At 34.0% G+C, this 14,107-nt stretch overlaps 1 protein-coding gene across 2 annotated transcripts; it reads left to right on the forward strand.

The window, feature by feature from the left end:
• The first annotated feature begins 1,762 nt into the window (after positions 1–1,762).
• On the forward strand, positions 1,763–13,344 carry LOC18101840 (protein ALWAYS EARLY 3). Of its 2 annotated transcripts, none has more exons than XM_024607609.2 (19): positions 1,763–2,200; positions 2,399–2,497; positions 2,797–2,859; positions 3,091–3,168; positions 3,716–3,890; positions 4,207–4,466; positions 4,544–4,877; positions 6,196–6,273; positions 7,355–7,575; positions 7,687–7,743; positions 8,662–8,985; positions 9,073–9,251; positions 9,355–9,637; positions 10,465–10,704; positions 11,363–11,521; positions 11,867–12,010; positions 12,103–12,321; positions 12,547–12,846; positions 12,956–13,344. In XM_024607609.2, exons 1-19 carry the CDS (start codon positions 2,096–2,098, stop codon positions 13,118–13,120), a joined length of 3,483 nt encoding a protein of 1,160 aa, XP_024463377.2. In that variant the 5' UTR covers positions 1,763–2,095; the 3' UTR covers positions 13,121–13,344. The 2 variants fall into 2 exon arrangements, with proteins under 2 accessions (XP_024463377.2, XP_052311339.1); XM_052455379.1 differs by having other exon boundaries at positions 10,465–10,702; positions 11,370–11,521.
• Positions 13,345–14,107: the final 763 nt, after the last annotated feature.

A 14,107-nucleotide genomic window follows, 5' to 3' on the forward strand; every position in this document is an offset into this window, starting at 1 on the left:
CTTAGATTGTAATAGTATTCTCTTTATATTAGATGTCATAATACAAGATTGTACTATTTTATGTTTGAAATCCTGACATTTGCATGTTCTCTTTACTTGTTAAATTATGCATGTTTAAATGTGAAAGAAAATGAGTAGATGAGATAATATATATATATATATTCATGAATGAATCGTTGAATTGAACATCAATGCGATTGTGATGCATTTAAGAAAGGAGTATAAGATGAGTACAAGATGATTTATCGATAACTTGAGATTTTCTAGTATAGGAGAAATAATAATTCCAATTAAAAATATTATGGTGACTAAGATAAAATAAGAGATATATTTATAAAAAAATTTATCTTAATAAACAAATAAAACAACTGTATTTTTAGATTTAATGATAATGCTAAAAAAATTATTCAGATGTATATTTGTCTAAGTTTTAAAAAAATCAAATCCTCCCGTAGCATAATGTGACTATACAAATTAGTTTTTTTTTTAATTATTATTCTAAAGAGCAATACAAAGTTACAAACAACATTATTTTGAAGAAATGTTGGTATCAATAAATATATGAAAATTTTAAATGGAATCTTACAATTGAGCTTTTAAATCTTTAGAAACAATTAATTGAAAATTTACACATAGTTGAGTAGGGATCAAAAGGTAGATTCATTTTATAAAGTTTTCCTAACTTTTATATCCACCTATATTTATTTCAAATTCAGTTTTTTTCAATCTTTTATATTCGTTTTCATCAAAGGCATACCTTAATTGAAAATATAAATGATATGTTTTATGATCACTTTTTATTAATTCTAGTATATTAATCATGAAAAACAAAATATTTCACATTTATTAAACAAAATCAATCAAAATAAGCTTAGAAAAATAATCAAAAGATTATTTAATATATATATATATATATATATTAATAATAATAATAATAAATATAAGAAAAACAATTTATATATAATGTTTAATTGGATCACATGATATTATCTTCATTCTTGTATTCAAATATATCATGTATTTTTGTATTTTTATTTGTCTTTATTTTTGTTATACTTTTTTCTTTGATTAACGTGGGTGTCCGGGTCAGCTTGCGTGCACCTTGACTAATCTCACGGGTCCTGAAGTTAACAACCATGTAAGCCTCCAATGACCCTGAGATTTGTGAGACTCGAACTGGTAACCTCTAAAGAGTAAATTTAGAATCTGACCAGTTAAACTATACTTCTCAAGATTTTTTATATTTTGTTTTTATAGTGCGATATAATATGAATTACATTTTGCTCTAATTATAGATTTAAAAATATTTAGTTAAACAATACACATAAATTTATAGCAACCATATTATAAACTTTCTTTTGATAAAGTTATAATTTATAGTTTTTTTAAAATATATTTTGTCAAACCACAACTATAAAAACAAAAAAATAACATTATATATATATATATATATATATATATATATATTAAACTTACTATTTTAACAAACTACGAACTACCCTGTAGTAGGATTATTATTTTAAACTTACTATTTTATTATATGCCCCAAATAAATTAAACTGTTGTTGATCCAAAACAATAACATACTTAACATTTTCTATTGTCGTTTTAAATAACATCGTATACATATAATATATAGTTTTTATTACCAATTATTAAAAGTGAAAAATAAAAAAAAATAACACAAAGCAAAAATCTAAAAAAATTATTAGTAAAAACTAAAAAGAGTATGTTTATTTTTTAAAGTTTCGCGGTTATAACCCCCGAGTTCTCCATCTCCCAATTATCACCTCCACCACCACAATACCATTGAAAAATCTCCGTCGTCTCCAAATCGCTTCTTGGCTGCCGCTTGATCGATCGATTTCCGCTCCTCATTCTCTCTCTTCACTGAGTGAACAATCACATTACGATGAACTCACCATCGAATCTGTCAGTTCATCAAATTTCAGTCTCTCCTTCACTTAATTTCGCCAAATTTCAACCTCGCTCTCTAAATTCTCCTCCGCAATTTCTCTAAAATCGGAAGCGAAATTGAGAATCGCGAGTCGGACTCTCTGTTTTTAGGTAATTGAAGGAACTGTAGGAGTCACTGATGGCCCCGTCCAGAAAGAGAAGTGTAAATAAGCGGTATTCAAACGTTAATGAAGTCACACCTACCAAAAATGCAGCAGTTATTACTAACAAAAGCAAGCCGCGGGTCAGTTTCTCGAATTTTCATTTTCTTTTTGTTTAATTTTTAGAGGATTTGAATTATTGCTGTTATTATGGTGTTTTTGTTAATGGATTATCTTGTTAATAGATTAGTTAATTAAGTGATGTTATAAATTAACGTGCTTGATTTGGATTACTGAGCATAGAGTTATTTATTAATTAATTTAATTTAATTTACGTGCAGAAGAGGAAGTTATCTGAAATGTTAGGGCCACAATGGGGTAAGGAAGAGCTAGAAAGGTTCTATAAGGCGTATCGGAAACATGGAAAGGATTGGGAGAAGGTTAGTTAGTACATAGCAGTACCTCCTGTCAACTGTTCCTCAACTTTGTTTTGCTTTTTGTTCTTTTTACTAGATTTAGGTTGCAAGAGTTAAATATGGTGGTGTTAATTAAGATTTTTTCTTTGTTTGGTTTGTATGATATGGAAAGAAATTTACTCGAGGTTTTAAGTAAGTTTTATGGGAACAGGTGATTTGATGTATTGTATTTGGGAACAAGGCGACCTTTGTTGATATTGATCATTGCATTATCACCTTACCATGTTCTTTTTTTCTTTTTTCTCTTTTTCACGGGGTTATAGGTAGCAGCTGCGGTGCGGAACCGATCTGTGGAAATGGTAGAAGCCCTTTATACTATGAATAAGGTAAGTGTTGAATTAAATACCGGTCAATTATTTGATCTTGATTTGAAAACCTTCTACCTTTTTACAGTAGGAGATTTGTCTGTTGAATTTCATCTTGTTACATTGATGTGATAATTTTTTAACCTTTTTATAAAATAATTTTCTGCATATTATGTGACTGAATGGAGAGGTAGTTATTATGCATGACTTTTGTTTGTCGAAGATGGTCATATATATGTTCTGTTTTTTCAGGCTTACTTATCTCTTCCAAAGGGCTTTGCTTCTGCTGCTGGGCTAATTGCAATGATGACTGATCACTACTCTAATCTGGTAAGATTGGGAAAGTTTTTGTAGAACTCCCCATGGATATTAATTCTAGAGTGTTTTTTAGTATTACTCAAAATTGGTTGCTGATTCTACCCTAAGTTCTGGGAGAGCTAAACTGGTGATTGGAAGCCTGTCTAGGTTGTTGCAATTCACGAGCTTTATAACACGACAGTGATTCTGCTCCTCTATCTAGCTTGTTGCAATTCATGAGCATTGTAACACGACAGTGATTCTGCTCCTCCTCTATCTGTTTCTTTAAATGTTCTGATTCTTCTCACTGGTCCATTGCTTGGCCAAAATAAGCTAGTACCACTAGTTAAGTGAGGCAAATTTTGATGGTTAGACAATAAATGTAAAATAATGAGTTTAATAGAGGTCAAGGTAGTAAGGGAGGATTTATTTAGATTCAACCATATAATTTAGCTGATTCATACTAAGGATGCTTTTAATTTTTTCCTTTGGGTATTGGTGACTGTTCAATGAGGTAAATGTTTTTTCTACATGTGCTATTTTTATCTATCATGATTTGAACTCTGATGCTCATGGACAGGGAGAGAGTGACAGTGAGATAGAAAGCAATGGGGGCACAGGAACCTCTCGAAAATCTCAGAAGCGTGCTCGGGTAACCAAAGGATCTGATGCACCACCAGTTCCAGATCTTCTACAATCCCAGCCAGCTGCATCAAATTATGGCTGCTTGTCATTGTTAAAGAAGAGACGGACTGGTACAAAAAAATCCTCCCTGCAGGCCTCATGTCATTGCATGCATGCATGCATATAGTAGTAGATTACCATATATGTATACACTGCTCTTTCTTTTCTTTTTCTGGGGTGATGCTTATGAAATTGTATTTTTATTTTTTCATGCTTGAAATTGGTGGATATTTTACGTGTTTCTTTTCTATGCATTTTGGTTTATTCTCTTGTGTGCTTGCTCATGCACTGCTTCTTCCCGAGACACACACATGCAAGGAGAAAAACCTTCCATTATGAAAGTGTTATTTAGGATTCTTTTTGTCCATTTCTTTGGATTTCTTTTAGGAAGCAAGCCTTGGGCTGTTGGGAAGAGGACTCCTCGTGTCCCTGTTACATATTCCTTTGATAAATACAGTGAGGAGAAGTATGTTTCCCCAATTCGGCAAGGTTTGAAAGTAAAGGCTGATGCTGTTGATGATGATGTTGCTCATGAGATAGCATTGGCCTTGACTGAGGCTTCACAAAGAGGCGGTTCTCCCCAAGTGTCTCAAACTCCAAAAAGAAAAACAAAGATGCCCTCACATGCTCAGCATGATGAACAAATGGTATTTCATTTATTTGGTGGCCTCTATTATTTCTTCTGATTGTTATAAAATTTGTTTATTAATCAGTTGTGGTTCAGCATGCTGAATCAGAGATTATGAGTGCCAAGCTTCGTGGTAGTGAAATGGAAGAGGTGGGTTGTGAATTAAGTTTAGGCAGCACAGAAGCTGATGTTGTAGATTATGTAAAAGATGAAAGCTTTTGGAAGGGGAAGAGATATTATGGAAGGAGGCCACCAGCAGAAGATTTAGACGATAATTTGGATGATGTGAGAGAAGCTTGCAGTGGGACAGAGGAAGGGCAGAAACTGGATGCTGTCGAAGAATTATTTGAAATGGAGGTTGCAGATACCAAACTTGTGAGGTCCTCCAAGGGTTCAAGAAAAAGAAGTAAGAAGGTTCTGTTTGGAGAAGGTATGGCAGTGATTTCATCTAAACCAAGTTCCCCTGTCCTCTATCTGTTCTTCTTTCACTCTTTCATGTCTAGGAATCCTTTAATTTGCTTGAAAGTGGCCTTTCTGGCAGTTTTCAGTCTTTCCTTTCTTTGGAATATCTCATGGTTGTGCAAATTAGCTGTTTATTCATTAGTTTCCATTAACATCAGTTGCATGACTTTTTGTAGTCTTTTGCTATTATTATTTGGAAGATTTTAATCTGCAATAACATATTCTCGTCATTGTTTGTAATCACATTTTTTCTGAAGTATAGTTTTAATATTGTGGAAGCTATTGGAAATGTATCTAAGCACTCCTTTCGGCTGTAATATGATATGGATTCAAGCCAGAGATGGTACCAAAGAAAGATGGAACTTGCTAAATTTATCATTTTGTGTTCTCTCTTATTGAAAGCAATATCGTGTCTTAAGCTGATAATGAATCTCAAGGCATCCAGTCTCAAATCTTGCATGCTTTAAGAAACTTTTGACCATCTGCTTAAGTATAATTCTATTTCAATCATGGAATTTTCTGGTTTACTTTAGCAGATATCTGTAGAAGATTGTGATTGCTTCTAACTATAACTGTCTTTGGCCAACCAAGTTTTGCATCCATTGCTACTGGAAAAAAAAAGTGATTGTTGCATCCATCCACTGCAGAAAAATAGGGGAAAGAAAAAATCTCAGGCTTTAATTGCTTTTCTATAGAAGTCAATGAGATGTTCTGCAGTTCCATTTCATTTTTCCTTGTTACTTGTATAATACCCCACTCTAATTGGATATGATACTGACTTAATGGGGCCATTACTATTTTTCTGCGGATTATAGCAAAAGTTTCATCAATTTTTTAAGCTGAGTTGTTATGCTTGGTATGTGATTTTCATCCTGTACTGGGGCAGACTTAATGTTTAACTGGGAATGCAAAACTGAAAATGGCCATTAAATTGAATTCGTATAAAACTTGTCATTTCAGTCTTTTGCATATAATAAATGACTTCTTAATGAGGATTGGAACACCTAAAATTCTGAGTGGTATCATATGTTCAGAATAATAGGAAACCCTGAAGGAAATATAAATATTAAACAGTGGAAATCCTTGAAAAGAGTTATATGAAAGAAATTTAGGGGGGGGGGGGGGGGGGGGGGGCTGGTCACCCTGTCTCTATTCTAGGCCATTGCTTAAATTTGTGATGATTTGTTTTTCTTTTTCTACTTTGATTGAGCTTCAATGTTGAATTACCACTCTCTCTGTTGAATCTTGTTATATCTGACATAATTTTTCTTGTTTTTTCTGTGTAGTTGAAGATGCTGACTTCGATGCCTTAGAAGCACTGGCTGATTTGTCCTTGAGGTTGCCAGAAACACCTGTTGACACTGGTAGGATACAATTATGTTTTGCATAAACTATTTTAGTGAGCCTGACTGTGAAACAGTTGCCCCCTCTTCTTCTTGGGCTGCTCCTTTTATTTTCTAATTTTTTTTTAGGTGCATATTCTTCATTACACATTAAACTTGGATGCATTTTGAAGTTAGTTTGATGTTGAGACGTGAAATTATTACATACTGATGTATTGAAGGATAGCTAATGCTATTTTGTTGAAGTTATTATGGACAAGGACAAGGAATTTAATTGGATGATCTTATCCCTATTGTTGAGTTACAACTTTAATAGCCCAGAATGATATTAGTTTTCAGATTGCTGTGAAAATTTATGGATGATGTTTTCGTATAATCTCAAAACAATAGTCACAACACTTTCACAAACACCATTGATTTATCATCTAATGTCGGGATAAATTACTGGCTTACTCCTGCATTAGATACCCAATGTGGACCTATAATAAAGCCAGTATTTCCACTGATATATAAGCTTGTATGCTGACACAGCAGCTAATGGCACAACCAGAAACTAAACATGTTTGCCATTGATTTCTACGTTTTTATTCAAATGTACAAATGTCTTTTAGGGGTACTTTTTTTTATGATTTATGAGGTTTTATTCATCAGAAACAAATGAACAATCTTCAGACAACTTTTTGGTGATTTTAACAATGCTATTTCGCTTAGATATTTAATTTTCTATAGATTTCCTTTTTCCTTTCTTCCTTGCTGGAATTAGTAAATGCAAGGCTGGCAACCATATGAACATGGTTTTCATGATCATGGATTAAATCTTTTACTCATCAGAAGTCAACCATTCAAACTTGCCACTTTCTTCTCTCGCATTCATGTGGGATCCTCTTGTAGTAACTCATTTGGCTCCTCATGAATGTGAGAGGGGGAGTGTTATACCACATGTAATGAAAATCTCCTTGACAGTATTAACAAAAACAAATATTCTTACAATTCTTAAGCTCTTTGAAATCTTTCTTTATTTTCCTTGTTGAGTGTACAGGATTACATTCTATGTTGTATTTCTGTTGTGGAATTCTTAATCTATTTTTTTTGTGTCCTTCAGGATCTTCTGTGTATGTTGAGGAAGAAAAGACTGGAATTGTTGCCAAGTCTAAACTGAAAGGGAATCCTTCTTCTCCTGGTGTAAAACCTATCTCCTTCAAGACAACCAAACAGGGAAAGGTTTTCACTCATAATGCTTCTTCTATTCCAGAAGAAAAAGATGTAGCCCATCAGTTTGGTCCTGTGATGCGGAAAAGGAGACAAAAACACATGCCATCTAAAGTAAGGATTTATGTAACCATAGCTGATGCCATTTTTCTTGTTTTTCTTTCCTTGCTAGATTCTCATACTTTATGAGTTTATTCTGACCAGTCTGCAAGCTTCTTATTGCAGATTTCAGAAAATGAAGAGCATGCTGATTCTTATCTCGGTGAATCTCAAAAGGTTGAGGTGTGAAGTTCTTTTCCATCTTAATCAGCAAATCTTTCAGTTATTTCAAAGCTTCATTCTACAGATTACAATCTTTTGGAAATAACATTATGCATTTGGCACCTGGTTTAGTGTCTAACATATTGTTCTTGCCACAAAATTCAGCCTATATGTAGAGGATGTGTATTTTGCAATTTATGAATCTGTAACCTGCACTCAGTTCTGAACTTCTATCATGACATATATTATTACAATTGTAATATAATTATTTGGATTATTCTCATTGACAATATTGTTATAACTGTTACTGCTGCCACATTGTTATTTATAGTCCTATTGTTTCAGTAAGTGGAGGCACAGCATGTGTGTCTCAACTTAGGGACCTTTACTCTGTTAGGTCCTACTGAAACTATTTGTGGAACAAGGAGAGGACTGAGAATTGCATTTTACGCACTTATCTTCTTACTTGCTAACCTACCTTTATGTGGAGTAAGAAATCCATTGGATTAGATAATCATCGGCTTTTCGAAAATCTTCTGATAGTGGTTGTTGATGATTAATTTTCTGCTCTTTACCTGGGCTCTAATTTTTTGCAATGGGTAGTTGGAAAAGTGGATACTGGTTCTTGGTTGTTTATAAGCTCCCTATAGTTATTGTTATATTCATGCTGTATCTCAAAGCAATCATATGTTTATAATGCATCTTGTAGTATCTTTTTGGAAACTTTTAAGTTGTAAGGGCAGCACTTTTCTTTTTCTTTCTTTTTCATGTATTTGGATTACAAATATCATTCATCTCTAGTTGTGTCATCCACTTTTATATTAGTTGCATTTTTTATCTTTTATCTGCCTAAGTTCCTTATGAAAGCTCACTCTCGATGTGAACTTTCATTTCTAGAATTTGGTGGTGTTACTCTTATATCTCTGTGCTTGATTATAGGTTACAACAGATGATAATAACTTTATGAGTAAGGGAAAACGCTCTCAGTATGCTGCACACTCAAAACAAGGGAAATTGATGAAATCTGCAGAACGTACTTCTTCAAGTAATAATCATGGAAGAGAATTGAATAATTCTGCTCCAACTACCATACAGGTTTTATCTGCCAGCCAATTCAACTTGCCTACTAAAGTGAGGAGTAGCCGTAAACTAAACACTCCAAAGATGTTGGTTGAGAGAGATTCCAAGTCTTCAGAGAATATTGTAAATAGCCAATCTAATACTCTCATTCCTTCATTCCAGGATAGAGTACTTGGTCTCAAGGTTAGATATGTGCCAATTTCTTACATTTCCACGAAATTTTCCTGAACCTCTGGTTATCTTTGTCATAAGTATATTCAATAATTGCAGGGAAAGCTTTCTAATTGCCTTTCCCGGTATCTAGTGCGGAGATGGTGTGTTTTTGAGTGGTTCTATAGTGCAATAGATTATCCATGGTTTTCTAAAAGGGAGTTTGTTGAATACCTGGAGCATGTTCGATTGGGTCATATCCCAAGACTAACTCGTGTTGAATGGGGTGTCATTCGGAGGTCTGTGGCTTCCAATTTTATCTCTGCGCATTCGATACTTTTCTTTGACATATCCTTGAAGTCTTAGCTAGAGAATTTGATTTGCACCATCTCATCAATGCAGTTCCCTTGGTAAACCACGAAGATTTTCAGAGCAATTTTTGAAGGAAGAGAAAGAGAAGCTTAACCATTATCGGGAATCTGTTAGAGAACACTATGCTGAACTTCGTACTGGTACCAGGGAAGGACTGCCAACTGATTTAGCTCGACCTCTATCAGTCGGTCAACGCATTATCGCGCTTCATCCAAGGACAAGTGAGATTCATGATGGAAGTATATTAACTGTTGATCATAGTCGGTGTCATGTTCAGTTTGACCGACCTGAACTAGGGGTTGAATTTGTCATGGTAAGTCATTTGTCTTTATTGAATTGTTTTATGAAATTAAGACATTTTCATTTGGTGATTGACTTTCTACGTGCTTCGACTTTATAGTTTGTTGAATTTACACCTGGTGATCTAAATTATGGTTGAGTTTGTCTTGCAGTTATGGTGAATATGATTTAAATATAAATAACTAACCGTGATAGTATGCAGTTATGGTGAATATGATCTAAATATAAATAACTAACCGTGATAGTATGCAAAGTTGCAAACTAAGGATGTTGAATCTATTTTACCAAAGTTAAAAGCTCTTCTTTCTTTCTCACAATTCATAAACTAAAGAAACTAATTGAAAAATACATAAAAATTAGGCAAGCCAAACGAACACTAAAAACTGTTTTCTTCCACTGTATCTTAGTTTGCAAGGAGTGAACTCACCATCACCAGTGAACAGCACAGACTGCATATAAGTTTTAAACACTTCTACCCGACAGCCTATTATACTTGAAACATCACCTTCACATGACAGTGACTAGATACCTGAATATGAAGGTGGTTATGTGTATTCTGGATGCATAAAATTGTTCCAGTAAGTAGGTGTTTCTCCTAGAGAATGTTAGACCAACAAATGTAGCAACTTTCCTTTCTGCTTCTGTCTCAAACAAAAAATATTTGACTTTAGAACATGCTGCAAGTATCTTGTATCCCTTATCTTCACTTTTTTCTTAGAGTTAATAGTCCAGTTTATCTTATTTAAGCTCTTCAATCAGCATATTTATCCTGTTTTTCTTTCATGATGGTATATTGCTCTTCGTTTCAAGTACCTTGATGTGATGCCTTTTTTACTGCAGGATGTTGATTGCATGCCTTTGAATCCATTGGAAAATATGCCTGCATCTATGATAGGGCACAATATTGCATTGAATAGATACATGAAGAACTTAAATGAGCTCAAAATCAGTGGGCAACCAGCAGAGAAGAAGATGGAAGGATTCAAATTTTCTCCATGTGAGAACCTGGAGGATAACAGTGCTCCTCCACATACTTCCCTGTCGACTTATCACTGTAGTGTTTTATTACAGCAGCCAATGGTGAGAAGTCCTTGGACTTTAAGTTCAACCATGTGCTTATCACATTTTGTCAATTTTGAAGTCTTCTGAAATGTTAAATGTGCGAAGCAATTAATTTTTTTTTTCCTGCTGAAAAATGGAGAGGATCTTTTTGCATTTAAACTGCAGTGTGGCTTTTCATTGTTTCTATAATTCATGAAGGGTGCAATTCTTTATTGAGACTAGCCACCACTTGCTTTTCTCTGTCAAATTCCTGAGTACTTGCCTAAGAGTAATTGGTGTGGGGTTATGTTGATAATTCTATTCATTCATTAACTTATGCTTTGGGGTTTAAATGTTTAACTAAGCCTCTCAGATGGATGCTCTAACGGTATTTGTGTCAGATGCCAAAACACATTTACAATCTAATAGCACTTTGTAGGGAGATTTTATGTTTCAAGTATATTAATGACCCTAGTTCTCAAAGTACAAATTTTTACCATCTTACTCAGTCTTCTTTTGGTAATGGATGAACTAAATAGTCACCATTTAATTTTTAATTGGACCGGACTTTATTGAAGTTTTGCTATATCAACTTGTGAACAACTCCACAGCGTTACAGTTGCATTCATGTTGCCAAGCATTTCATGTAAGTGTTCTATCATTATTCATTGATCTAAGAAGAAATTGCCTTTACCAGGGAGGTTTGGGAGGTTCTAATTCACAAGTCAACAATGGAGGTGAAACTATTAATACCCAGCAAGCAACAAATGCCCAGCCTTCGTTTTATGCACAGATCCAAGCTAAGGAAGCCGATATCCATGCTCTTTCTGAATTAACTCGAGCTCTTGACAAAAAGGTTATATTTGTTATGGCTAATTATGCTTAAACTTTGGATGTTTCCGCTTTGATATGTTTCACAGGTTTTCTCAAGCAAGGAGGCGTCACCTGTGATGATCTCTTATATTTATGTGCTCTCAGCTTCATATTTAGTGTTATGTACCATTATTTGTATAATAACTTCATTGTTTATTTACTTTGAGTACTATTTAAATTAGCTTTGCATCACTTGATGCTTAATGTAGAAATTTTATTAATTATGTTTCACATGGTATTTGCTTTTGTTAATTAACTGGAAACCTTTTGGATGATTCTGGTGACACTGGTGTTTGAAAAAGAAGCTGATGGATATTTAAATGTGCAGGAGGCTGTGGTGTCTGAGTTGAAGCACATGAATGATGAGGTGTTGGAAAGTCAAAAACGTGGAGAAAACTCTCTCAAGGATTCAGAAGCTTTTAAGAAGCACTATGCTGCAGTACTTCTACAGTTAAATGAAGTCAATGAGCAGGTATGAGCAATCCATGGACAATTTTCAGATTCAATTACTTCCCTTTATCATGCACCCGCACCAATTTCTGATTTGATTACTTCTTCATGAAGGTTTCTTCTGCTCTCTTTTTCTTGAGGCAACGTAACACATATCAAGGGAACATCCCACATGTGCTGTCAAAGTCCATACCCAATATAGACGACCCAGCTTGCCATGGCAGCTCCTTTGATTCTTCTGCAGATGATACTCAGGAATCTGGATCTCATGTGGTGGAAATTGTCGAAAGTTCAAGAACAAAAGCCCAGACAATGGTTGATGCAGCTATGCAGGTATAAGAAACAATTCTTCTGCAACTGTCAGCAAATTTTGCTATTTTATAGACCAATATTAATCTTCTACCATTTGAACTTCTCTGTGTAAGTGGACCATATTGTCAGAACTCTATCCTCTCCGTTGTCTTGGAAGAAAAAATAGGGCTATTAGCACAACCTTTGATGGTGAGCGCATTGTGGTAAAATGTTTATACTGCCTTTTTCTGACCGTAACTATTTCAGGCAATGTCATCCTTAAAGAAGGAAGGAAGCAGCATTGAGAGTATTGAGGATGCTATAGATTTTGTAAATAATAAACTTTTAGCAGATGATTCAAGTGTGCCAGCCATCAGATCTCCTGTCCCTGCAAGTTCAGTTCAGGACAGTCCGGCTTCTCAGGATCAATTAAGTTCCTGTGTAGCAAATCCAGGGGCAATCAACCATGCACCTGATGCAAAGTGGAACAATTTGTCCAACGAAAATGAAGTACAAATCCCTTCAGAACTTATTTCACACTGTGTAGCTACTTTACTAATGATTCAGGTAAGCATTAAGACATGCAACATACTTTGCTTTTTCCGTTCAAAATATTTAGTCTTTTCCATTGATTGTTGAGAACAATCCCTAATTGTCTTGAGCAAACAAATTGCAGAAATGTACAGAACGACAATTTCCACCGAGTCATGTTGCCCAGGTACTGGATTCTGCCGTTATAAGTTTGAAGCCGTGTTGTTCAGTTAACCTTCCCATTTATGCAGAGATACAGAAATTCATGGGGATAATTAAGAATCAGATATTAGCACTGATACCTACGTAGCTCAAAATAATCTTCTTTTTTACTTGTAGAATGTACAATATATCTGTGTAAAATCTGTGCCTGAATGGGATAGCCAGAAATTAAACTCCCTAGATTTCCAAACAGAAATCGAATTCAGTGCCTCAAAACTCAGTGATTCTTTGTGCACTATGAGCTCAATGCACGGAACTGCTACTATCATCTCTTTAGGCTTAGTTTTTTAATGGTGCTGGTTTTGTTGGTTTTGTTGCGACGGTAGTTATTATTTTTATTGTTGTTGTGGTTGTAGTGATGGTGATTTTGATACGTGTTTGGTAAAAAATTAATGTTACAAGTGTTGTAAAACTAAAATGATGAAATTAGATTTTAATCAAAATTAATGAAATGTTATAGAACAGAAATTAACATGTTTTTGTTATTTTCAAGCATGTTTTTTTATTAAGTTTACGAAAAAAGGTACGTGCATTATTTTTTCTACCCTAAAATTTTATCTATTTAGTCTTGGAATGTGTATTAAGATTTAATAGGATAAAATTAAAAAAAAAAAAGATAATCCACGAAGAAATAATATTTGTACTTCCATTCTCTTAAAAGAAGGCACATCACGCCACAAATGAAAATAATAGATGAATAAACAATTTGAAATGTTTTATTTATTTATTTAAGTAATTGTTTCAAGGACAATCTTGAAATTGTATCAATATACTTTTGGTATCGTGCTATGAGTAAAAGCACTCCTTCCACTGTATTCCACCGTATTGCGGTTATTGCTTTATGCTTCCCCATACCACCGGGGACTTCTCACCGGCACAATCCAAAGTTATTAAATCTGAACTGTTCATTAATTTGTACAGGGCTTAGATTACTTGTTGATGGTTTCATATGAGTTGATTAGATAAATTTAAAATGAAAGATTCATTTTTTTAAAAAAATATTTAAGATTTATTTTTTAAATTGAATTTTAACTGAGTCATGATTGTGTTATTTAAATTTTATACGCGTTATTTT

The sequence above is a fragment of the Populus trichocarpa genome, chromosome 8 (genome assembly GCF_000002775.5).
Source record: "Populus trichocarpa isolate Nisqually-1 chromosome 8, P.trichocarpa_v4.1, whole genome shotgun sequence".
Classification (NCBI taxonomy): Eukaryota; Viridiplantae; Streptophyta; class Magnoliopsida; order Malpighiales; family Salicaceae; genus Populus; species Populus trichocarpa.

What these genes read in the sequence shown, in the direction of transcription:
- LOC18101840 (XM_024607609.2), top strand. Translation starts at nt 2,096, where the DNA reads ATGGCCCCGTCCAGAAAGAGAAGTGTAAATAAGCGGTATTCAAACGTT. An exon ending in AGAAACACCTGTTGACACTG is followed by an intron (nt 6,274 to 7,354) that starts GTAGGATACAAT and finishes TGTGTCCTTCAG; the next exon opens with GATCTTCTGTGTATGTTGAG. An exon ending in CTCGAGCTCTTGACAAAAAG is followed by an intron (nt 11,522 to 11,866) that starts GTTATATTTGTT and finishes TTAAATGTGCAG; the next exon opens with GAGGCTGTGGTGTCTGAGTT.